Here is a 26,880-nt window from a genome sequence, read left to right on the forward strand (position 1 = left end):
AAGAGACCTTAACTGTGGAATGCCTTTAGGATGTCCCTGGTTAAAGACAACCCATGGTAAAGAGAACAGAGGAATGTGAGGCCTGCCTCCTTGGAGAAAGTCATGTGCACTGTACAGCTTTTGGAGAGTATAGAATGGACATGTTTTATAAGTTAAACTCTCACTGCTGTGTGGGAAACTTGGCGAACCTCGCTTAGTAGAGTGTTCATACCTTCTGGGCCGGAGTTGCCTGTTCAGCACAGGGAGGACCTGACTTACCAGCTGCCTTTGATATCCCGCACCTCTCTCTGTGTCCTCTGAATCATTTGATGGCCTGTATCCTTGGAACATTTACTAAAAGCTCAGTACCGGGAAAGATCACGGTTTCACATGAGTCTGATTTGGCAATCATCTGATCCTGTGTGTTCACTCAGACCTTCGATTGTCTTGTAAATAAATGATCAAAAACCTTTAATGATTAAAGTTTAGCAAAAAGTTATTAAATATAGGATGGGTTTTGTTCCCAAATGTCACTTTCAGATTGGTGGAACTCTGAAAGGGGTTTCCATGGAAATGTGTTAAGGCTCCGGGTCCGTGCAATAACCTATAAAACACCTCACTATTGCTCCCATGGAACACAGTCACATTTTTACACGAGTGTCTGGTGTGGGATGCTCAGAATTTCTCTCCAGCCCTATGGTGGGAAAGGGTGGCCACCCCACTCTCACCCATCGATGGCAGCACAGTATGTAGCACCACGCCAACAGAAGTAGGTGCGTCATACTTTTAGTTCTCTTTCTCCCTTCCCTTTGAAGGCCCTGACCCTAGCTACTCTCAGCTGTTAGAAAATTAAATTTCCCATGGTAAGAAAATCCAGATTTTCATAATCACTGGCCAAAAGGAGAATTTTCTTTTAAGCTCCGGAAGGGATCAGACAAATCCTGTTTTGTTTTCCCTCACAGAATCACGTAGAGGCCAAGGCAAGTATGAGTTTTACTACAGGCAGAGAGCTCCTTAAAGGTAGATGGCAGAGGTGGAAAAGCCATATTGACCAGAAGTGAATTGTGAGTTTTGTCATAATTTGCTAACAGTAAAGTATCAAAATTTGTAATTTATTTGTCTAAAACTATTAGACTTGAGCCTGTCCCTTTAATCGCATCTATCTCATTTGTATTTCAGTAGGTTTTCTTGAGTAGGAGAGAAGGGGATACGGTGGTGAGGAATCACGCATAACCTAAAGCTTATCTCATGGTTGCCATGTCCCACCTAATGCTGTCACAGGTGTACTGGATTAAACAGGTGATGAGTCATTGATATACAGGAGCAGAAAATATAGAAGCAAGACTGAAGCATAGTCCTCCACCCCTGTGTGGTTTTGAACGAAGGAGCTCTGGGGGTACAGGGGACAAGGCATATGATGGAACCTGTGCAATTCCGTTAGGTAGCTAAGATTTGAGCTTTAGAAACTATCAAAAAATTCAAGGAACACATCGCCCACTGATAAGTCGGTAATGCCATTACAATTTAGGGAACGGAAAGATGACTGTGTTAACTTCTGTTAATTTTTTTAGTCTGAACATGGATATATGTAAAAAAAAATCTGAGACTGTTGAAATATAGGGCTTAGTAAGTCCAATGTTGTCTAGGTCTGATTCTTCAGAGATAACTACTGACCATACTTGATGTATATTCTTGTAGTGAATATGAGTTGTGCATAAACTTTCCTATATATATTTGTGCTTTTTTGAATTTTCTAAAAGAGCTTTTGAGGTAGATGGGACTTAACCTCATTCTCAAAAAAAAAAAATGTTTAGATTAGCAGGAAAAAGTGGGGAAGACTTCCTAGGTCAGAAGACATGAGGAAAATCCCTGAAGAGAAGAAGTCAGACCTTCGGAGGTGATAGTAAGGACTAGGGTGTCAGGGTGGATCTGTGTGCGCTCGGTAGTGGTTGTACGTTTGGATGAATAAGATGGAGTCACTTGATGGAGTCAACATCCCAGATCACCAGACTTGCATTTTCACTTTTCACGGAGTTGTTGTAGTCCCATTAGCCAAAAAACCCCCCAAAAAACAAAAAACAAAAAAACTTGATACAACTGGCATACCAGAAAGATAAGACTGATGGTGATATGTAGAAAAAAAATGCTACATGGGGGGAGGAAATGTTGTAGGAGGTTATTGGAATAATATGAGTGATAGATTATGAAGGAATTTAATTTTAGGGGTTATGGTGGTGGTCATGTTAATGAAGGGAAAAAAAAATCTAAAAGCCATTTTGTAGTCAACAGAGCAGGGTGACTAATTTGGATTTCACAGAATGAAGGGAAAGAAGAGGGCAAAAGGATCCAGAGCACTAAAGGGATGTGATACCATGGAAGGACATGGGAGACCGTTTGGGCAGAAAGATACTTTGAGATGCTGTGAGACCTTGTGGCAGTAGCACAGCTGTCCCAGGGGCAAGGGGCCCATATGCATTAGAAGTAAGGTTTGTCTTGTGGGGGCAGGGGCAGGAACCAGAAGAAGGATGATCCTCTAAAAGAGGCAGAGGAGAACTTCAGAGAGGTAGAAAGAGAACCACAAAAGTATACATTTGGGAAGACCGTGATTAAGGCCCCTTATAGCAACACTGTGAATTGAAAAAGGGCACTGGGGAGGCTCATTTGGTTAAGTGACCCACTCTTGATTCCGGCTCAGGTCCTGATCTCGCAGTTCATGAGATAGAGTCCTGCATCCGGCTCTGCACTGACAGTGTGGAGCCTACTTGGGATTCTCTCTTCCTCTCCCTCTGCCCCTTATCTCTCTCTCTCTCTCTCTCAAAAATAAATAAACATTTAAAAAAGCTATGAAAAATGTATAGGCAGAGGCCATTTGAAGAAATTAGACAGGTCATTAATTTTTATTTGAGGATTAGAAAATATTGACAAGCAAAAAGAAAAAATAATTCCCAAATCCCACATCCCAGAGATGACTATATTTACTTAATTACCATTTACATTTAGGTATTTCCACTTTTTTCCAATGGGTGTATGCATAAGTCAAAAATAGCATTCTGTGTTTGATTATATATGACAAAAATGGGCTCAAAATTTAAAATTTATTTTACACATTGAAGTATTGCATACAACAAAATAACTGGCAATCTTATGTCAGAAAGCAAGAAGCCTATCAAAGACTAATGGGGTTATGTCTAAAGGACATAAGAACTAACATGAAAGCTCTCTCATTGGCTAAAAATGTGACATTTTGATCATCAATTAGAATAACTATTGTAGCCATTGAAAACCATTGACTCATGAGTTCTTAATAATATAAAAAAAAAAAAGTGGGACAGTTCTTGCATGGGATCTCTCATGTGGGTGCTGTTAAGTAGCATTTGGGACTGGAGTCCTCTAAAGGCTCAACTGGGTTGAAAGAGGCTCATTCCAGTGTCTGGCAATTGGTGCTGGCTCTCTGACAGCAGAGAGGCTGTCGCCTACAGTGCCTGTTTGTGGCCCCTCCTGCGGCCCCTCTGCAAAGCTTCTCATGACTGAGCTTCAGAAGACCCAGGATGTTACTTCCACTGCATTCTGGTGGTCACGTGAGTTTTCTAGGGCAGCCTAGATTCAAGGGGAGGAAAATAAGACCCCACCTCTTCATATGAGGAGCACTGTGCACATCTAGGAAGGGAAGGAAGTGATGGCAGCCATCTTTGGAGACTGTCACCGTCTTATTTGTCAATGTTGGATGACATTATCTTCTTGTTACAATAAGCATTTAACTCTCACATCTCTCTTTCCTTTCCCTTCTTCCTTTCAGTGTTGTTAAAGGAATTTTAGTTTCTAAGTTCCTCTGAAAACTTCCATTTCTGGTTCTGTAGCACCTCTTGATACTTTTTAAGGTGAGGGTATTAGTGCTCCTATGCTACTTTTTGTGTCTCTAACCACTACACTTCTCAGTTTGTCATTTGTACTTGGTGGGGGGGTGGGTTGTATTGTCAAGATTTTGAACCAAGTTTTCCTTTACATCTGTTTGATCCTACACAGAGAAAACCAATATGAAAATTATGACAATCAATTATGACAATCATATTAAAATAGTGGACTGCACAAACAAGATTACATTTCCTGTCTAATTTTTGTTTAGAGTTTCCAATGCTTCCCTTTTTTCTTGCAACATGTTCTTGGCCTTTATCATATATTTGAGTTGTTCCATACTCTCAAGGATAGCATCACATCTCTGCGATCGTTTTTTCCCAGATACCTGCCCTTGGAACCCTCCATTCTCCACTTCAGTCTGAACAGACTGCTCTCTAGGTCTGCTGCCCAGTGTCCTGGGCTTCCTGCCATGACTTTCCTGGTTTGGGGCCACTGTTTTCCTGGATCCCATGTCTGTCTTTCTTGGTTCACTCACTCATTGTGCTGCAGCATAACTTCAAATGATTTCCTAAGGAAGAGTGTGAAGGAGGTAAATTCTCTAAGTTTGTTGTAAGTTCTGAAAATGTGTTTTATTCTCAGGCCATCTGGTTGGATCATTAGCTCTATTGGCAGCATGTGGATATATAATCATATTTAACCAATTCCCTATTGTTACACGTTTGTTCTGAGTTTCACTATTGTATATAACTTGCGTGAACATCCTTATATCTTTTCATATTTGTGCCATACACAATTATTTTCAAAGAATAATTCTGTAGAGAGGAAATCCTGGGAAAGTGGGATGCATTTTTAAGTATATGGACATGTTCTGCTAAAATTCTCTTTGGAAAGGTTACCCTGCACCTTCAAAAAGATGTTTGTACATGTTTGACTTTACTGGCTAATGTGTAGAGATTATTGTGTGTAAACATTTTTTTTTTCACCAAGAGATTTGTTGGTTTTTGTTGTTTGTCCTCTTTGTTCTTGTTGTCTGAAGACTGCCAGTTAATAAGGTTCAGGAACTCTGAAGGGGGTAGGCCAGAATTTTCTGAGCAAATTGGAAATGGTACCTGGAAAGAAGATAGACATGAATGGTCTTTAAATATTTCAAGGGTTATCATGTGAAGAAGAGATTTTGGATTACCATGATCAGAAGTAGGACTGGTAGATGGAAGTCAGAGAGGGTGCATTAGAGTTCTGAAACTTATGAATAGCACTCCCAGGAAGGAGCAGACAGCTTTAGGAGATGCTACACTTCTCACCATGGAGTTGTGCAGGCTGAAGGGCAAATTGGAAGAGCTTTGGTAGATGGGATTTAAATATCAGTTGGTAATAGAACGAGGCCATCTTCAGAGTCCATTTCAACCCTACCACATTATGATGGTAAGAAACATAAAGTTGTCCTGAACAGAGTGAAATTTGAGCTGAGTGAAATATAGTTGTGAGGTGGAAAGTTGGTGTCATCTATTTGGTAGATAAAACTGTTCCCCCGTGGAAGTATTTATTTTCCTTTTCAAACTGGATGTTTTTTTCCTGCAACAATTAGAAAGTAAGATTGACGACTTTTTGAGAAGTGATGTGTGGACATAATTTATGTTTTATCTTGAAATAGCAATAGTGAACCAACATTTAGTCCTCACTAATTGTGATGGCGACCTGTCATTCTTATTATCATCCCTTTCTGCTCATCGTTTCAGGCTGGGCCCTTGGTCCTGTGAAGTCATTCAAATATCAGTGAGGTGGAGACTTCTACATAGACAGGATGGCATAGGCCCTTTTAGGACTTGTTCTTAAACTTAATCAGTCTTCTGTACAATCAGGATATGAAAAATTACTGGGTTCAGTTTCACCTTTAACTGCAAAATTTTTTCCACTATTTTACTTTTTATTTATTTTATTATTATTATTTTTTTTAGAGAGTAGGAGAGCAGGGGAAAGGGGCCGAGAGAGAGAGAATGTTAAGCAGGCTCCACACTCCGCATGGAGCGCAACATCGGGCTTCATCCCACAACCCTGGGGTCATAACCTGAGCTGAAATCAAGAGTCGAATGCTTAACTGACTGAGCCCCCGATATGCCCCTTTTTTCCACTTTTTGAGTGCCTTTTCTATTTTCATATTTTTCTTGGTTGCTATTAGTACATATCTTGTTCTCACATCAGTTCTGTCAAAAAAGATGGTATTATGCCCATTTTACAAATGGAGAAACTTAAATTTATTTATTTAAAAAATTTTTGTTAACGTTTATTCATTTTTGAGAGACAGAAGAAGACACGGCACAAGCAGGGGAGGGGCAGAGAGAGAGGGAGACACAGAATCAGAAGCAAGCTCCAGGCTCTGAGCTGTCAGCACAGAGTCGACACAGGGCTCCAACTCACAAACCATGACATCATGACCTGAGCTAATGTCGGATGCTTAACCAGATCTCGGTGCCCTGAGAAACTGAAATTTAGATCAGCTTGGCCAGAGGTCACCCAGGAGTGCTAGGGTTCAAATCCTGGCCTCCATGCCACAGGCTTGTGATCCTGTCGTAACATCCCTGCCTCCCCAGACTTACTTGCTTAATTATCATAATGAATTGCCCAAATAGAATAAGAGTTTGAAAGATTCTAGCAGTCAGCTGGCCAATAAATATTTATGGAAATTCTGCCATCAGCAGCAGGATATAGTGGTTCATAGACACTTCCATTTCTCAGTTAATTCTGTCATTCCACTGTTTCATAAAATGGGGAAGATGGGGATGGTGGGAGGGGCAGCCATACACTCCTAATAGCAGCTCTTTAAAAAATATTCACCATATTTATAGAGAGATATGGAAATGGGGTTAGAGAAGTTCAGTAATAGTCACAGTTAAGAAAGGGCTTCTTAGTTTGCTGGCATGCTCATACATAACCAGCTTCTAGCCATTTTCCTTCTGATCCATAGCTGTCATGCAGGTCTCAAATTCTCCTACCTCTTTTTTTTTTTTCAATTGAAGTATACTTAAACAATATCCTATTAGTTTCAGGCTTACATTATCATGATTTTATGTTTTTATACATTGCCAAGTGATCTCCATGTTAAGTCTAGTACCATCTATCACCATATAAAATTATTACAATATTGTTGACTATATTCTCCTTGCTGTACATTATGTCTTTATGACCTACTTATAACTGGAAGTTTGTACCTCTTAACACCCTTCCCTTTCCATTCTGTTAGCCTTCTGACACCGCCCCCCCAACTAACACGCCTCTCCTCTGCCAATCATTAGTTTGTTCTTTGTATCTAGAATCTGTTTCTTTTCCCTTTTGTTTATTCATTTGTTTTTTTAGATTCCACATATAAGTGAAATCATATGGTATTTGCTTCTTTGTCTGACTTATTTAATGTAGCCTATAACCCTCCAGGTCCAGTCCATCCTTGTTCTCAAATATGGCAAGATTTCATTCTTTTTGATGGCTAATATTCCATTGTATATACATACCACATCTTCTTTATCCATTCATCTATTGATGGGCACTTCAGTTGCTTCCACAGCTTAGCTGTTGTAAATAATGTGATGAATATAGGGGTGCATTGGTGTTCTTGTTTTTTTTTTTCAGGTAAATACTGAGAAGTGGAATTGCTGTATCATATGATAGTTTTCTTAATTTTTTGAGGACCCTCTATTGTTTTCCACAGTGGCTGCATCAGGTTATATTCCCACCGACAGTGCATGAGGGTCCCCTTTTCTCCATACCCTTGCCAGCACTTACTTTTTGTCTTTGATATTAGCCAATTTGATGGGTGTGAGGTGATCTTCCCCACCTCTTACTTGCCAACCCACTTTTTTCTGTCTTGTTTCACTAATCTAAATGTATCAAGTTTTGGAGATTAAATATCAAGACTTTTTTTATCATAACACATTTCTCATGACCTCTAATTCTTTTCTACTGATCTCTTTACAGAATTAAAATCTGGATATTTTTCTCCTTTTCTTTTACAATGGAACACTTACATTATCATCAGAGTGCTCACCCACTCAGATATAGGTTTGCAGGACTCTTGGGAATTGGTTTTGGAGGTGATTCTCCTTGCTTCACACTGAGGAGTAGGTGAGGTTCAACTCAGGAAATATGCACCAGGCACTGTACTAGGCTTTATGGATACAACATAGAATATAGAGACACAAGGAATATAGATAATTTGCAAGGGTGTAAGTACTTTAACAGACAGGCAGAGAAATCTGTTGAAACACCAGACCTAGCTCAGGATTCAGGAGTCAGGAAAATATTTCTAGAGGGATGCAGCTGGTCTACCTTGATAATGCTGTAGGATCTGATGGGGGGTTTGTAAATCTTCGCTAATTACAATTTCAGAGAAGTATGGAGCTAGTTTCCTGAGGGCTTAGAGATTCCTCGATCATCTGTAAGCTAGGATGGTAGTTCTCTAACTTTAGTCAATATTGGAATCACCTGGAGGGCCTATTAGACTTATATTGCTCATCTGACCTCCACAGTTACTAATTCAGTAAGTCTGTGATGGGGCCCAAGAAAATGTACATCTAGCAAATTTCCAGGTGTTGGTGATGCTGCTAGTCTGGGGACCACACTTTGAGAACGACTGTGTTAGATATGAGAGAACCATTTTCTTTGGGAAGAGGGAAGAGAAATTAGAAGAAAAGCCAGGATGCTATGCCCATTTCTTTTATAAACTCAAGAGGTTTTTTCAGTGTGGAGATACTGCATTTTGGCTAAATTTAGATGAAAGCAACATATCAAATTGACTATTTTTACTAGTAACTTTTAGTATTTAAAGACTATTATAGAGTCCGGTTTTATCTGATACTAATTTGACACTTTGGTTAATAGTTACTTTTAATTTTATAACCACTTGAAAGGAGTTCGAAGAAATCTTCTAAACTCTCAAAAAAGTCTTAGACATAGTATAGTTAATAAGTTTGTATTTTTAAAATTCACTAGAGAGAAATGTTTACAATTGTTTCTTAAAATTTAAGAGTAAGGCGATTGCTACTATTTCAATATTTTGCATGACTTTGGACAGTCTGCTTAAAAATATTTTAGAAATCACAAACAAAAACTTAAAAAATTTCAGTATTGCATTTCATATTTGGATAAAATGATTTATTTGAAAGATATAGTAAATAATTTAGCAAGGCTTTGGCTGACCTTAGGAATATATTAACTCATATTTTATAGCAATTTGGTATGTCATATTCTCTAAACATTGGGTATAGTTACCTAGAATGCCACACATTTTAAAAAAAACTAAACAAAAGAAGATTGTTAGGAAAAATAGATTGGAAAAAGAGCTACCTTTAACTGAGGGAGAAAGGCAATGTTATAGATGGGAAAATTTATCTTTAAAAACAAAAGTGAGTGTTAAGTACATGAAGTTATTATGATAGAGGATTATACTAATCAACTATTTCTGAAATTTTTCTGTCTGGTTCAAGTAAGAATCTGACTAAAGTAACTCTTTTCTTTGCATTTGTTGCCTCCCCAAGGGTCATGTTCTAGTTGTGCACTATTTTCAAAGCTCTTCTCCCTTCCCCTAGTCACTGAAGAATTTAAATATGGGAGAAGAGGAAAGCAGAACATTTCAGCTTTTTAATTTTACCAGGATGGTCTCCAACTAAACACAATTAATTATTTTTCTGACCTTTTCTTATCTGAAATATCCCAGTCACTTCCTTTGCAAACACTCACCTAAACTTTAAATAAATCACCAAAACTAAAAAATAAGTCCATAAAACATCCAGGAACTTGGAATATGAAAGGCAATTTGCTTCCTATTACTTGAAAGTGCTTCTTTGTGCTGGATGAGTTAGAGAGGTCAGACATTTACTCTTTATTCATTCCTCTTTCTCAGAGCTAGGAATGTGATTTTAATTATGTATTAAAATGAAAAAGTTTACCTACCATTTGGGATTCATTATAATAAAATTCATAATAAAGAAGGGAGTGGCCTGCCCAAGTCCATCCTGGTTTTACTGTTTTACTACTGAAAATCCCGTATCCTGTGAAGTCTTTCCCTTTGATGCAAAAAAATTGTGGCACCCACGATTTGCAGTTCATAATAATGGATCATTTATTGTCGCATTACACTGAATGATACCATGGAAGTGTGTTGTAATCATGAGCATTAACAGTCATCTTTGCCCTTTGGAAGATCAGATGAGAATGAGAACACTAGGATACCAACACCAGAATGCCCCCAAAGTTCACCATTAAGAAGGTTATAGTTATTATATATGGAAATATGTATAATATATATTATTATATACATTAGTATATAATGATGTTATTATGGGTGGATGGAAAGACACATGGGTTAGGGTATTAGATAACCAAAAGAGACTAGACTGTACAATATGCAGAAAAGAATTTAGGATTGGGCATTGTTACGGATTGAATTGTATCCTACCCCCAAATTCTTATGTTGAGGATCTGAGCCCTGGTACCACTGAATGTGACTTTATTTGCAAATAGGGTCATTACAGATGTTTTTGGTTAAGTGAACATGAGGTCATAGGTGAATAGGATGGGTCCTTTAATCCAACATGACTGGTATCCTTATAAAAAGGGGAAGTTTGGACACATATATGCACGTAGGGAAAATGCCATGTGAAGATTGGAGTTGAGATGCCTAGAAGCCAAGGAACTGCAAGAAACTAGGAGAGAGGCCTGGAGCAGATCCTTCCCTAGAACCTCCAGAAGGAGCATGGGCCTGCCAACACCTTGATCTCAGACTTCTAGCCTCCAGAACTGTTAAGACAATACGTTTCTGTTGTTTAAGCCACCCATCCTGTGGTACTTTGTTATGGCACCCCCAGCAATCTAATACAAGCCTGCTAGAGATGGGGATGGAAAAGCGCCTAAAGAGACTGCGTCTCACAAGTCTGAAATGAGACAGGCAAGTGCATCTAAATGGAGCTGTACTTTTTTCATCTTCCAAAAAGATACTGACGCTCAGTTGAAATAATAGCAGGCATAAAACTTGGACATACCACATGGATATACACATTTTATTGTTCCCTTGACTGTTCTATGAAACTGAGTAAAGTTACATTTCCTGATTCAGAGGTTGCAACGAAAACATCCTGTCGGCGAAAAAGGGGTAAATTCTAATAACAGATGTGTTGGTTTCTCACAGTAGAGAGAGCTTATTCTGTTGGATATTCCCAATAATCGTGCTTTCTTTCCTCTAGCAGATGTTGCATGGAATGACAGCAATAAAAACATGTTCCCCTAGCTCTTAGCTCCTGGGATTTGAAAAATGGAGTTTCAAGTTGAATTTTTGACTCCTATGAAGATTATAAAGAAACCACATGAAATAACAATTGTTGATGTGTTGTTCAAAGACGAATTAGATTTTGCTCAATACGTCTGCACATTTGGCAGGCAGTGCAAATGTAAACGTGGCAAATTCCATTCGGTCTATACACTTCTCACCAAAGAAAATGAAAAGATACTACCTGTGAAACACCTTCTACACCTCGCGTAGAAAAGTGCCACAAAGAGATGTGATTTGCTTACCTCTGATGTTGAGGCTTTCATAATGAAAGTTCTTTCTCACCTTTAGCTTCCTCAAAACCTGAAGAACCAATGAGAGTTTTGACTTCACAGAAATGGAGGGAGATGGCTTCCATAGACCTGTGCCTATAAGATAGCTACAATTATTGCCAGCATGCGTTGGCCAGCCGTAAAATCATACGTGTAGAGTGTGAGGTAAAGAGAATGTCCTTCTGTAATTTGGAAATAAATCGAGGATGAGAAAACAGAAAAGTATTACATTAAATAATCAGATATTCATGTACTGTTTCTTTAAAACTGATGACTGCTGAGGAACCCGGAAGCATCTACAAAAGGATGAACTATTAGCACCTCTGTTAGTTAATGTAGTCTGAGGGTTGTGACAAGCATACAATGGAAGAATGGCTCATTTGGGGAAATAAGACTGCTTCTGAACTCAAAAGCATTACCAGAAAATGGTAGCCACATTGAACACGATTTTCTTCACTAGAACTGTAACTTATTTGGAATCCATTTTGTATGCTTTGCAGTATTGAAAAAGGATGGCTATTTTAGAAGTGGATAGTTTATATGATGAATTTGTACATGCAAAAGACCTTAGAGACAAATAGCTGGTCTATCAAAACAAGCCTATAGATACAAAGTGGATGGACCTTTTCAGAGAGCTGGGAACTTAATTCTTGTAACTCCAAAAAGCCTGCTGTTGCTAGTAAAAGTCTCAAGTATTTTATGCTCACACCTTTGTTAAGAAAATATTTAGGTTGAGGTCATCCTATTGGAGTGATACTGTAATGTGGATTCCTAAGAGCAGAGCTACAAGTCAAAGTAATTTTATGTTGGACTGTATTTCATTCTTGAAAAAAAAATATGTGTGTGTGCGTGTATATGTGTGTGTGTGTGTGTGTGTGTGTACTTGCTTGTGTACACGCACACACACACGCACACACACACACCAAAGGCTGTAGGCAGTTCAGAGAAGTAATACTGGAAAAAGAAAAAGAAAAATCTGTATTGTGGATAAGAAGATGTCACTGTTATTTTTTATTAAATATAGGTAACAACTATTTAATTAGTCCCATTGTATTTACATTCTCCTTTTACAAAGTCTCAGATTTATGTCTCTTAAAAATATATAATAATGTAGCCTCCTAAATTTAAATATCCAAAAGAAAGTTAAAAGGGCAAAAGGAAACCTAAAAATATTACAGTTTCACGCATTTTATTTGTTAAATTAGTCCTATTTTTAATTACGACTAATTACCACTATTAACTAATCTTGTTTGTTTAAATAAAAGCTTTTATTGTAACAGAAAAGTAAATAATACAGAAAAATATATAATTTCAAATAAACACCGACTCTTCATATTTCCATGATAAAGTCGTGACACATGTACATAGTTATTTCTCCTATGTTGTCATGTGTGCTTGGACTGGTATGGCTATGCCTCTCTTGACTTGAGGTAAAGCCAGTCACCCCCTGTGCACAGTACTCACCTTGCCCACTGCCTTTGCCCCTTTGTCCCTCCTCCTTCCGTTTCTCCTCATCACACGTTTCAGTTTCCCTAAGGCCAGTGAGTTTGAGATTTAAAAAGTTCTAGATTAGTCTTGGAAAAGCTAATTCTTGAAACCAGCTCTGAATTTTTAATCTCTAAAATAATTTCCGTGGAGAAGAACTGAAAACCCTTCAAATAAAAAGGGTTTTTTTGTTTTTTGTTTTTGCTTTATATTCCCATTTGGAAGGCAGCATGTATATAGCTTTTAGGACTGAAGTTCCATGTATACCTAATGTTTTGGGGGCAGGTAGGATTATTTCTTTTTATGTACAGTCATAATTCTGATTTAACTGGAAGTGGTGGAATGACTCTATTTACCTAGTAACAGTTTTTAAATTACATGAACTTTTGGAATGTATACGTTTGGTGTTCTTTCTAATGCTTATTAACTCTGCTCTACTTTTCCTATTATTAAACTCATACAGTGTACCAGGTATTATGTTTCTAAATTCAGAAAGGTCCTGAAAGTATGGGTTTTAGCTGTAGGATCTTCCAATTGACAAATATTTTTTCAGGTCAAATGTGATAGATCAGTTTTAGCATGTGTTGTTACATTTGGCAGATAAGCATCGGCTCACAGGCTCACATGTTGTTAATTAGGATATGAAGTACACTTTTGAGATTTTAAGGTGCTTTCATTAATAGATATAAGAATGAGTTTCTATTAGGTATTTAATTGCTCTAAAATTCCTCAAGTGCTGAAATTCACACTACTTTGGTAATTATTTCTACAGCAATTTGAGGATGCCGTTACTGATGGCTATTTGCAGAATTCATTAATTCAACATGAGACAACAGCTTAAAATCTGTTTTTATAAATGAACATAAGTGTATACAATATGCTATCTTTTAAAAATAATGTAGAATTCTAGTGACATTTCTAATTTCTCATGAAGAAAATTAGGAGACTTGGTCTGTTTTGACATTGATTGTTATTTTATGCTGAGAAGTTATTGAATGTTCCTTTAATATTTTGAAATTTTGATAAGAATGGCCTCCCTGACATCATGTTTTATGTTTATCATCCAGAAGGATGGAGTACTGGCATACATTGGGAATTTTCGCCTGCTTGCAGAACTTTCCAGTCCCTTTGTGAATCAGCGGTAAGTTATTGATATCATTATTTTACACTTATGCTGTTTACCTTTAGTTTGGGGAAATTTTTTTCCAAGATCCTAAAGCTACTAAATAAAAATGAGAATATGTGATATGAACTGTTACCACCATTGTGCAAGTGAGGAAAGTAAACGTTGGAGGGGTTGGAGAAACTTGTCCAAGATCCCCTAGCTAGAAAGTGGTGGTCCTAGCTTTTGAACAGAGCTCTCTCAGAAAGGTGATGATGCTTTATTATACTTGGGTTCATCTTGGGTCCTGTTCATATTCTTTTTTTTTTTTTTTAAGTTTATTTACTTTGAGAGAGAGCATGTGTGAGCACTTGTGTGCATGCGTGCGAGCAGGGGAGTGGCAGAGAGAGCGTGGGGGAGGGAGGGAGAAAGAGAGAATCCCAAGCAAGTCCAAACTGTCAGTGGGGAGCCCTATGTAGGGCTCAACGCAGGGTTCAAACTCGAGAACCATGAGATTATGACCTGAGCCCAAATCAAGAGTCAGATGCTTAACCAACTAAGTCACCCAGGTGCCTTTCCTGTTCATATTCTTGACACCAACTTACTCCTGTTCCCAAATTCTGATATTGACATTACCTGAGTTCCTCATTTAAGAAAAACAGTGTTCTAATTTTAGATTTACAGAAAAGTTGCAAAGATAGCACAGGAACTCTTATATCCTCCTCACCTAGTTTTTCCTATTGCTGATGTCTTCTATTACCCTGGGACATTTGTCAAAACTGAGAAACCGATATTGATACATCAGTCTTAAGTGACCTACAGACTTTGTCGGATTACACCAGTTTTTCCATCAGTGTTTTCTTTTTTGTTCTAGGATTCAGTCCAGACTGCCACACTGCATTTAGTTGTCATGTCTTCCTGGTCTCCTGTAGTCTGTAACAGTTCTGAGTCTTTCCCTGTTTTTCTGACTTTGACAGTGTTAAGAAGTACTGTCCAGTTATTCTATAAAGAGTCCCCCAGTCTGGATTTGTCTGTTTTTCTTATGACTAGATGGAGGTTATGGGGTTTGGGGAGGAATTCCATGGAGGCAGAGTGCCCTTGTCATCACATCGTATCAGGAGGTACATGCGTCCACATGACATCAGTGGGGATTTGAACTTTCATCACATGGTTGAGGTGGTATTTGCCAGGTTTCTCCACTGTGAAGTTTTTTCTTTTCCTTACTCTGTTCTTTAAGAGCAAGATACAAAATGTAGCCCACTCTCAAGGGAGAGAGGGAATTAAGCTCCACCTCATGGAGGGAGGTAGTTACTCATATTTGCCAATGGATTTGTAATGAGGCTTTATTACCCTTATCCTGTCATTTAACGAGGTCTACTGATGTTTTTTTCTGTGCAGTGTTGGCTATTCCTTTCACTCCATATCCATGGTCCTAGTTGGGGACCTTTGGGATGTCCATGGTTCACTTACTGCCATAGCCTTCCAACTGACTTCCCTTGTTCCAGATTCACCCTCTCTTCAATCCTTTCCTCACAGTGCTGCCGACGTAGTGTTCCCTGTGTTCCATTTTCTATACCTTATTTTCTTCCAAAAACTGAATCCTGTTTAGACTCTTCTCTTTGACATTCATTGCAGCATGCTCCCTGTGTCTCCAGCCTTATTTCTTACTACTCATTAGAGTCAGGTTTGAACACTTACTGTGTCATGCACCTCTGGGTTATTCTGACGTTTCTTTCTTTATTCACATCATCCATTTACCCTCCATCTTTGAAAAATTTCCCTATCTTTAAAATCTTAGGTCAAAGTCCCAAGCCAGGGGAGGCTCCCATGACTGCATGTAGCCTTTTGTGAAGTAGTATAGAGATAACCCAGAGAATTGAAACTGTCAAATCAGACTCATGTGAGTTAGAGAATATATCCGGTATTAAACCTTACTAATAATCTCAAGGATCCTGATACATCAAAATGGCTCCCTGGGTCCTTTTTGCATTGGGCACACTCTGGAAGTTATCTATGAGGGCCATAAACAATATGCATAGTTCATATTGCGGACATAGAAGGACCTTTCTTGGTTATGACACATCTCCATATAATACTCAGATAATTACATAACTTATGTAACATTCCCCAGAGGGTCAGGCCCCATAAATCTGTACATCCTAGGTTTGTTTGCCATAAGCAATCCTAGAGTAGGTTAAGTCCTAAAAGCATTCGTGGATGAGACTCTCCAGCAACACATACCATTAGTCTATTTATCGGGAGGCCTGTCATTAGTATGCTTACCAAGCAATTAGCCTGATCTTTTTTTCTTGCCAAAGGTGGTGGGGGAAGGGGGAGGAGTGGTCCTTCCACCCGCAAAACAGGAAAGAATGGGTTATAGATCTGCTGCTTAACCTTTTCTTTCCCAAGTGCTTATACACTATCTTATTTTGTATGCCACTGTTGCGGATGGTGTAATCTTTTTTTAACATTTACTTATTTTTGAGAGAGAGAGGGAACATGAGCAGGAGAGGGGCAGAGAGAGAGAGAGAGAGACACAGAATCTGAAGCAGGCGCCAGGCTCTGAGCTGAGAGCACAGAGCCCGACGCGGGGCTCCAACCCATGAATCGTGAGATTGTGACCTGAGCCAAAGTTAGACGCTTAACCGACTGAGCCACCCAGGCACCCCTATGTAATCTTATTTTTTGAGGAAGATAATCAGTTCCTTGGGCTCTGCCATTTAATTTTTTAAAATAATAATTCTTCTGCAATCCTCAAAGACTGAAATCGTGGAAGTATAGAGCAAAGAGCACGTTCTTTGAAGTCAAAAGACCCACATTCAGACCCAAGCTCTCCCACTTACCATTGGACATGAGTGGAAGACTATTTAATCTCTCTAAGCCTGGTTTCTTACCTATAAAACAGGGATAACGATGCCTATAGGCCTCACAGTTTGTTGTGAGATTCAATGAGGTTTCGTGCTTGCCGTTTGGTATATGTTCAATAAGTTCTAAATGACGTACATATTCAGTATGCTAAACTGGAAGTGCATAGTCTATGCTTACTTTCTCTACTTTTTTGTATCTTTTTTGCTCTTTAACTCATTAAAGTTAGGCTTCCTCCTCTGTCATTCTGCTGGAACCGCTTCATTAGAGGCACCAGTGACTTCTAGTTGCAAAATCTAGTGAACACCCTTGGTGCCTGTCTTGTGTCTCTCTGTGGACTCGATGCTATTCCTCACCTCCTTCTAAGGCCCAACTCCCTTTGCTTTCATGACACTGCACTCATCTGGTCCTTGTATTTCTCTGACCATCCTCTCTCACTCTCCTTAGTAAGAGACAGTTCCGTACATGCTGGTGTTCCCTGAGGCTCTCTTCTGGGCCCACTGATCTTCCTCTGGGGTGGCCCAGTGCTTCTCCCTGGGGTGAGTTCTATTTTCAAGGCAGCAGCGATTACCTGTTTGCTCATTTCGGCATAATGAGCAATGTGTGAGTTTTAAAATCAGATACACTCAAGTTGCAATTCAACCTTGTCACTTACCTGCCCTGACCTTGGGTAAGTTATTTAACATCCCTGTACTACAGTTGTTTTCTCCTTAAAAAGAACATATTTAATACTACGCACTTCTTTGTGTCTTAGTCAAGTGTTTTCTCCTCCCAGGTGGAACATCAAATTCAACATGTCTAAAATAGAATGCAACATATTTCCCTCTGTAGTCTCATATCCTCTCATTCAGCATGTGGCCCAGCCATTCTTGGTCACTCCCGCTCGATATGTGGGAATCACCTTTGACTGTTCTCCCCTACCCACATTTGGTCCATCACCAGGTCTTACCAGAAAACCTCCTAAATATTTCTTGCCTTGGCCACTGACTCTCCATCTCTACCGTCAGTGCCCTCGATCATCATCTCTTGCCTAAGCTACTGTACCAGTACTCTAACCCTGTACTACTCAGTAGGGTAACCACAAGCCACATGTAACTATTTAACATTTAAATTAAGTTAAAAATTCAGTTCTCAGTCTAACTTGTAACATTTCAAATGCTTCACAGCCCCATGTGGCTAGTGTCTACTGAATTGGGTAGCACATCCATAAACCATTTTCGTTACTGCAGAAAGCTTTTTAGGACAGTGCTGTTCTAGACTGCAGGTTGGCAAACTAAGGCTCGAGGGCCAAACCCATTGCTGTTCTTTCGCAAATGAAGTTTTATTGGGGCACAGCTCTGTTCACTTGTTTACATGACTGCTGATAAACTGCAACAGCAAAGTTGATTGTGACAGAGACCATACAGCTTCCAAAACCTCTTACTTTATGTCTACTCTCTCTTTGTGGAAGAAGTTTTGCTGATCCCTGCTTTACATCGTCTACCTGTCTCCGGTCCTGTTCCCCTTTTGTCTCTCTTCTCTATCAGTATCTTCCATGATGATCCCCCTAAAACCCAAAAACGAACATGCAGCTTCCCTGGTTGAATCCCCTCAGTGGCTCCTGCTGCATTACAGGGTAAGATGTGGGCTCTTCAATGTGATACAAAATTTTCCAAGAATAGCTGTCTTCTCTCTTTCCACCACATTTTTCCCTCCAAAATCTCCTCTCATTCCAACTTGTCCATATGCTGAAAAGGTCTCCTGGCTCATCCTTCAAGACTCAGCCTGAGGATTATTTCCATCACTGTATCCATCTCTTTTGGGTTGAGCTGGGTGTCCCTCACCTGTGCTTCCACAATAGTGACATACATTTACCCCATTAGGATTAGTGTATTTTATGATAATGTTCTCTCTCTCTCTCTCTCTCTCTCTCTGTTTCTTCTGGTTCACCTCTGTGTTCATTAGATCAAGGGTGCAATTTTGTTCAACTTTGCATGGTCCAGCACTCCAACATTGTCTGGCACATAGTAGCCATTTAATTGCTTTTTGAAAAAATGACCCCTGGGAAGTGATCAGTTAAACTTTAGCATCTCTTGAATGTGATTCAGATTATGAGACTTTGAAGCAGGAGAAAATTAACTGACGCTTAAAGAAACTTCAATTTGTTTTTGTTTGAAACTCTCTGAGAACTCATAAAATTAGAGATAGCTTAATTCTACACCTTTATCTAAAATCTTTGAGTCTTTAGTAAATTAAGAAAGGGAGAAGTGTGTTTGGAATGTGAACAAGAAATGGTATCACAGAAGAGCAAGCAGATAGTAACAAAATCAAGCGCAGCCACTTAAGCTCTCTTAGAGTTTTCTGTTGGTTAATTGTTTTCTTTAGAGTTTGTGGTATTTTTATGTTTTCTCTATTTTGGAGCTTTGTATAATTTAAGAAGACACATGGGATGCATGTGGTGGCTTCTAGAGGGAAGAGGACTAAAATAAAGCTTAGACACCTGGGCTTCAGTTAAATTTCTGCTGCTGAGTTATACCCGTGCATCAGGTTTCTTTTTATAAAAACTAATTCAGTGGTGGTAACTTCTTTCTTCCCTAAATGCAATGAACTGTCATGAGGACATATTTATGCATTGCATTGATATTAAAATTCAATATCTTATAAGAACTTTGTACATATGCTCCTTGATATGTGAATTCAGTACTTACTAAATACCTCCTCAGTACCCAAATGTCCCAGTCCCTGCCTTCCGGGACCTTCAAGTATGGTGTCTAGTGGTGTGTCTGTGTTTGAGAAAATAGGACTTAAAAATAGAAAATAATGAGCTAGTAAAACAAGACATTATGTGAAAACAAAAAAGTGCTGGTATTAATGGTGTAAAACAGCTGTTCTCAAACTTGTAGATCTCATAAATTATTGAGGACTTGAATGAACTTTTATTTCCTGTGGGCTTCTATCTATTGATATTTGCCAGATTGGAACTTCAGACTGCGACATTAAAAATATTTATTAATTCATTTAATAGCAACAATAATATTTTATGTCAACATAATGTGTTTTTTGTATGAAAAATAACTACATTGCCAAAATGAAAACAATCCTAGAGGGAACAGTGTCCCGGGTGTACATTTTTGCAGATCTTTCTGGTGTCTGGCATGATGGTATTTAGCCGGATTCTCAGGGCTGGCTCTGTTTTCAGTCTGTTGTGAAATGTTGTTTTGGTAGAAGCACATGAAAAAAAACAAAAAACAAAAAACCCTGGCCTCTCAGAGTTAATAACGTAGTAGGAAAAGGTAGAAACACTTTAGTAGCCTTTTCACATAATTGTGGATATTCTTCTTGAACATTACACCAAAATACACCAAGAGGTAGTTTCTTAAAGGTTAGTTAAATGTAGAATCTGAAACCATATCAACAAACTTTCTATACATAGTTACATTCAAGTCCATTGGTCTTTCTTGTGCTTTGAATCTTTTGCACATGCCTAATTATGTAACATCATGCCTTGGTCATTTGGCCGTTTGGGTCGCTGAGTTATGTAGGTCTTCCAAATGTTGGTACATTTATTAGTAATATTAAAAAACGTCACATTAGTATCACCACTGATCTCATTTAAAAAGTCTAAGTATTGGGAGGCTACCAAATTCATAGTGGCAGAGAAAAATTTTCCAAAATTCTGATTTTCATTTGAAAGTTCAAATTCTGTTATTGGCAACAAATACAAGCTTCTTCTCTCGATGTGACAAACTCACTTTTCATTTTTGAGAAAACGCCTGCCAAATACCCGAGTTGAGATAACCATAGTTTTTCAGGGTTTTTTTTTTTTCAAGTACAAATGATGGTCCATGGAAAAAGCATGTAGTTTAGCTCACAATTCAAATCATCATCCAAGGGTATTTCCACCAGACAACTATTATACTTTGTAGCAGACGTGTGTTGTATATACTTCCCATTTCATCACACAGAATATTAAAACGATATACTCAAAGGCCATGATTCAATGAAATTATTATTCTTCATTAGGGGCGTTCTTAAGTGAAACTGGCTTTACTCCCCCCCCCCCCTTTTCTAGCTTTTTTTTTCTTTTTCTTTTTTTTTTTTTTTTTTACTTCCTTGTTTTGTTTTAAACTGCAAGAGTGTGGCAGGAGAGAATACAATGTCTACTAGTACCATTTTGTGCCATTGCCATGATTTGCACTAAGATGCCAGGTTTATCTACCAGTGCTTTGCACCGTCGTTATAGAAGTCAGCCCAAGGAGCAAGGTGGATAATATTTTAATATTATTATGAAAATAGTTTTCCCCTGTACCCCCTCCAAAAAGTCTCAGAGGTCCAGGGACCACATTTTAAGATCTATCATTGATTGATATTTGCCATGCAAGTCTTCACCTGAGAAGGTGTGAGCTATCCTTAAAATGTTTTGGGATGATTTTAGAAGTGGGTGGGGAGGGGAGGCCCTCCATTCAAGCAGGAAGAAATGAACACGAGTTTTTAAAAAGTGACATAAACATGCCATGTGAAAGAGAAACCCAGACTTGTAGGATTAAAGAGTATGCCTTAGGAAGAGGGTGGATAGGCATAGAGGGTATTGAGTGTCAGAGAGAGCTGATTGAACTTGATCCAGTGGACAGTGAGAATGTAGTCTAGTAGAGGAAGACATTCTGAAAATAGCCCTGAGTTAATTGTAGTTTTTGGTATTTGTAGGATAGATTGGAAGATTGGAGGCAAAATGTAGAGTTAGGAGGTTAGCAGACAGCTCTTAGTTTTGTGAATGAATGGTGTGATTTCATTAGTCCTGAAAATAAATAGGAGTCCAAATTAGGCTGTGGGGATAGAGAAAAGACAACGAAATAGAGATTTTCAGGGAAGAATAGGGGATTTTGGCAATGGATGAGAAATTAGAGGTAGGTAAAAGGGATGAGTTTAAGATCACTTAACTATATACCTTTGAGGAATTGACCCACGAAAAGATACGGAGTATGAGGAAGACTGGGGGCGGGGAAGGTGGTGGATTTGGCCTGGAGATGTTAGATAAGAGGACAAACAGAGCATCTGAGTGGAAATGTAGTGAGAGGTACAGAGAGGAATTTTGGGATGATCAGGTAGAGGTGACATTTGAAGCCATGAGAAAAGATGGCATTTAAGTGATAAAGTTGAGTGTCTAGAATTGAAGCATAAGATAAGGAAGACTACATACAATGAAGGAATAGTTTAGAAGGGGAAGGAGAGCCAAAATAATATTGGGGTGTGGGGCAACTTTTCTAAAATTAAGTTCCTGAACCCCTAAAATTTCAGGATTAATATTAAATACCAGTGTTTACATGCCTGAAAGAATTACATTTGCAACCAGGATATAACCAGGGTCAGCTCACTGCCCAGTCTCTGTGTAGAGTCCCAGAAACAGTACAGCATCCAAAACCTTTTTGGAGTTTTTCCAAGGATGTCAACAAAGATCGTTTGTTATTCACAGAAACACTTCTTAAAATTCTCTTCGCTTCTCTTGAACTCACAATATCTCCAAGACCCTGCAGTTTTCCCAAGGCTCATTCAAACTTCTGATCCTTAACTCCCAACTCCAGAAACTCCCGGAACCATTGCTGTGTGGAGGGATTGATTCTATGATCCCATCCTCTTTCCTCACGTTTTTTCTTTCTCTATCTGCAAAGAAGCTTCCTGCTCTTTCCAGATGTGAGTTACACCAAATAATACCTTGTTTTTACATGATTTGTAGTTAGTACCACACTCTGCACAGTTAATTCCCAGGACTTAATTGAAAGATTCGATTTTCTTTAGAAGGGCAGTGGAGGAAGAAGTGCTAAATGACCAAAGACAAATTTTTCTCTGTGGGGTTGGGTGAAGATTATAAACGCCTACAATTTTCTATCTTTCCTGTACACCTGTCTTAGTAATAACTGTGGATGGTGGGTAAGAATGTTTTCCCTCTGTTCTTTCTTCTCACATGCATGTCTTCCTTCTTCTTCCTGCCTGTTTCCCTTTCAGCTTCAATACATATGTTCACAAACTGTTAGCCTTTATTTGATGGAATTAAAGTGTGTTCAAATTAGGGAAGATGTAGATGCCAACAAAATAAGTGGTCCTTATGACGTGAGAGAGGAAGATAAGAGTATATAAATATTATTTCACCTTGTATTAATATATGAGCTCTTCCCTTTAAAAGAGACTGACTTAAAGACCAGGCACTAGTCACATGGAAAAATTGGCAGACGATGAATATGGTTGGTGATTGCATAGTAAAGCCAAAGGACAAGTTCCATAAGTCTGGATTTTTACATAATCACCTTTCCACACAATCAAAAATTTGGAAAGTGCACGAAGTGCTTGGAGAACAGGAAGTAGTCTGGACCAAATATAGGACTTATGAAAAGAGAAAAGATTAGAATCAAGGGAGACCAGTTAGGTCAATGTAGTCATCGAGGTAAGACATACTGAGGACCAAAAATTATAATGGCAGCAGCGGGAATGGAATGAATCAGGAAGGGATAAGGAAGACTTTTCGCAAATAAAATAGGGCTTGGTTACAGACTGTGGAAATAGTCTAGGGTGACTGCAAGTTTCTGATTTGGATGACTAAGTCATTGGTGACACCGTTTTGAAGATTGGGAAGATCAGTAGGTATCAACTTCCAGTTATAAAATGAGTGGGGAGGTAAGGTACAGTGTGGGGAATACAATCAATAATGTATCAGCTTTGTATGATGACAAACATTAACTAGACTTACTGTGGTGATCAATTCTGGTGTATACAAATGTGGAACCACTATGTTGTATACCTGAAACTAATATACTACGTTATGTCAACTATACTTCAGTTTCATCAATCAATAAAATCTACAAACCACGCACACACACGCACACACACACACACGCACGTGCATTTTTCACAGAAAGACCTGAATTTGAACAAAGAAAAAGCAGACATTGGGATGCTTGTGACACACGAACACACAAACTGTACTGAAAAGATGGCCCCTGCACTCTTTCTAGTCTTATCTGGCTGTCTGAAATATGGCCATTTAATTATACAAAACAATTTTGTATGGCTCAGTGTTATATGAAAGCTTGCTTATGCAAATTCCTTAATTTTTATATTAGAATGGCATTTACTCATGAAAATAAAAATGTTTCCATGTGTCAAAAACAAACAAACAAACAAACAAACAAATGATTGGGAGGGTCAGAAGAGAAACAGGCAGTTTTTGTGGTGGTGGTAATGTAGAGGAGGGGTTGCCAGGCAGGGAGTAAGGTATTGATTCTTGGCATGTTGAGTTTTAGGCATATTTGAGAATTTGTGATTTGTAAATGCTCACCAAAAATTAGGTGAAAATTTTCAACAGTAACTTAGAAATATGCAACTACAAGTAGTCTGTGAGAGAACTTGAAGTCAAAGATTTGTGCTAGGGTGGTGAGCCTCTGAGAGTGGATGAAATGACCTTGGTAGCACATATAGAAGGGAATGGTGTTTGGGAGACACACATATTTAAAAAAATTTTTTGTTTAATGTTTATATTTTGAGACAGGGAGAGACAGAGCACAAGCAGGGGAGGGGCAGAGAGAGAGGGAGACAGAATCCAAAGCAGGCTCCAGGCTCTGAGCTGTCAGCACAGAGCCCAGTATGGCTCTAACTCACGAACCATAAGATCATGACCTGAGCTGAAATCAGACGCTTAACTGACTGAGCCACCCATGCGCCCCTGGGGGCACACATATTTAAGGGACAGGCAGAAGAAGCAGAGACTGAGAAGTGTGATTATAGGGAATCAAGAGGAAATAGTATCATGGAAGTCAGGAGAGACGGAAGTGTGATGGTTGGCAGTGTCATATGCTATAGAAAGGCCACCTGAGATGAAGGCTAAGGTGAGCCCACTGTCTTGGGCCTGGGGAAGCCACTGGTGACCAGTTCCTTTGCAGGGGAATGTGATCATATTGTACTGGGCTGTGAAGTTTCACAAAAATGTCTGTGAATATACTGTTGACTTCTCTTTCAAAAAGTTGATAGGGAAGACAAGCAGAGGAGAGACTTTTGGATTAGAATTGAGCATGTTGGTGAGAAAGAAGAAAGGATCGATCTAGATGGAACAGAGGAAGGGGAGAATTGATGGACTAAAGTCCCAGAAGGTGGAGTGGGGTCCTGAGCATGGCAAAGAAGTATACATCTGAGTATAAAGGTAAAGGTGCCCGAAAAGAAGTTTCGAGACCCTGAGGTCAGAGTTTGGGGAATTCATGCTTGATGGAACCTTAATACCTCAGTAGTTAGAAGAGGCCAGTTCCTCTGCAGGGACTAAGAGGTAGAAAGGAATGAGGAAGAGAAGTGACTTGAGTGGTGACACAGAGGTTGGAAGCACTTTATGGAGAGTGTAGAGTTAAGTAAAGGGACTAAAGCAAACTTGAGAATTCAGCAGAAGCCCAGCTCTCTTTAAATTATAGTTGTGCCTGCCATTTCCCTTAATATCTGTATGGGTGAGGAGGGGCGCCTGGCTGGCTCAGTCAGTTAAATGTCCAACTTCGGCTCAGGTCATGATCTCACAGTTTGTGGGTCCGAGCCCTGCGTTCGGCTCTGTGCTGACAGCCCAGAGCCTGGAACCTGCTTCAGATTCTCTCTCAGCCCCTCCCCTGCTCATGCTCTGACCTTCCTTCTCTCAAAACTAAACATTTAAAAAAATATATGTGGGTGAGGAATAGTTATTTATTGAGTTCTTAATATGGCAGGGGGAGATCCTTACTGTGTGTCGTAACAGCTTCCTAGCAGAAAGGAGGTCCTGTCGTCGTCCCCAGGTTTGTAGAGCTAGACCTGAGGCATAGAGGTCAATAACAGGAAAGCCCATGCAGGTGTTAAGTGGCAGAGGCAGGCTCTGGAGCCCCGGCAGCCTGTCTGCAGAGCACAGCACCCACCTGCGGTGTATGTGACGTGCCTGGGAAGGCTGGTGTGATGAGCTTTTGGAGGTAGGCAACAAGGGTGGGATGGGTGAAGTGGCGAGAGACCTGAGGGCGCTGATAGGTCTTCTGAAGCCAACCAAGGTCAGGGAGGTAGGAACGGAAGTAATCAAAGTCTGAAGGCTGATACTGAGGGACTTGAGAGTCTGGAGGTCAAAGAATGGCTTTAGGTGGAAATGGGCAAAGTGAAATGTGGGATGCTAAGGGTTGTGATGACAGAGGTCATTTGAGTGATCCCAAGGCCACCATACAGTCCAAGAGGTGAATGGCTGAGGGTAACGGGAAGTCCTTGGAGTAGAGGAGACTGTAGGATGGAAGATCTGGATTAGAACAAAAGATTTTGACTTGACTGCTTCAGTGACGCTTTTCCCATTTGTGATATTTTATTAATTTGACCATTGCTGCCTAAATAGTTTCTCTTTTAATTGCCTTGAATAATTGAGCTTCTCTCTTGTCACCCTATGTACACTTAGAAATTGTAACATACCTCTTATCCTACCAATTACTCCTACTTGATCTTTTGATCTCTCTTAGTAAAATATTTTAAGGTTTTCTTAACTGTTAAGCTTTAGCTACCGAGGCTGAGCAGTTTCTAGCTTAGTCATAACTAATTCAGCCAAGTTAAATATTAAGATACATGGACATATTTTACTATAGTTACAACTTAATCTCTAAAATAATGAGGTAAAATTAGGCAAGATCTTTTTTTTAAGGAGAAAAAAGCAGAATAGAGAAAGTACTGCAATTTTAAAAAGAAGCTTCATTTAAGAATAATTTTAGGGGTGCCTGGGTGGCTCATTTGGTTAAGCATCCGACTTCAGCTCAGGTCGTGATCTCATGGTTCATGAGTTCGAGCTCCATGTCGGGCTCTGTGCTGACAACTCAGAGCCCTGGAGCCTGCTTCAGATTCTGTGTCTCCCCCTCTCTCTGCCCCTCCCCTGTTCATGCTCGGTCTCTCAAAAATGAACAAACATTGAAAAAAATTAAAATAAAAAAATAATTTTAGACGTCTCCAAAAGTTGCAAGGAAGTTACAGAAGGTTCCCAAAGACTCCTCTCTGTTGTGATGGTTTCTCAGACT

The 26,880-nt window shown here is 39.2% G+C and overlaps 1 protein-coding gene across 3 annotated transcripts in view; it reads left to right on the forward strand.

Moving 5' to 3' along the window:
• TLCD4 (TLC domain containing 4) overlaps positions 1–26,880 on the forward strand; it is a 68,883-nt gene that overhangs the window by 35,137 nt on the left and 6,866 nt on the right. For all 3 annotated transcript variants that reach the window (XM_027058537.2, XM_015064451.3, XM_027058538.2), the window contains exon 6: positions 13,971–14,044. In XM_027058537.2, coding sequence (XP_026914338.1) covers positions 13,971–14,044 — 74 coding nt within the window. The remainder of the gene's footprint in view (positions 1–13,970; positions 14,045–26,880) is intronic.

Source organism: Acinonyx jubatus, chromosome C1 (genome assembly GCF_027475565.1).
Source record: "Acinonyx jubatus isolate Ajub_Pintada_27869175 chromosome C1, VMU_Ajub_asm_v1.0, whole genome shotgun sequence".
In the NCBI taxonomy this organism is placed as follows: Eukaryota; Metazoa; Chordata; class Mammalia; order Carnivora; family Felidae; genus Acinonyx; species Acinonyx jubatus.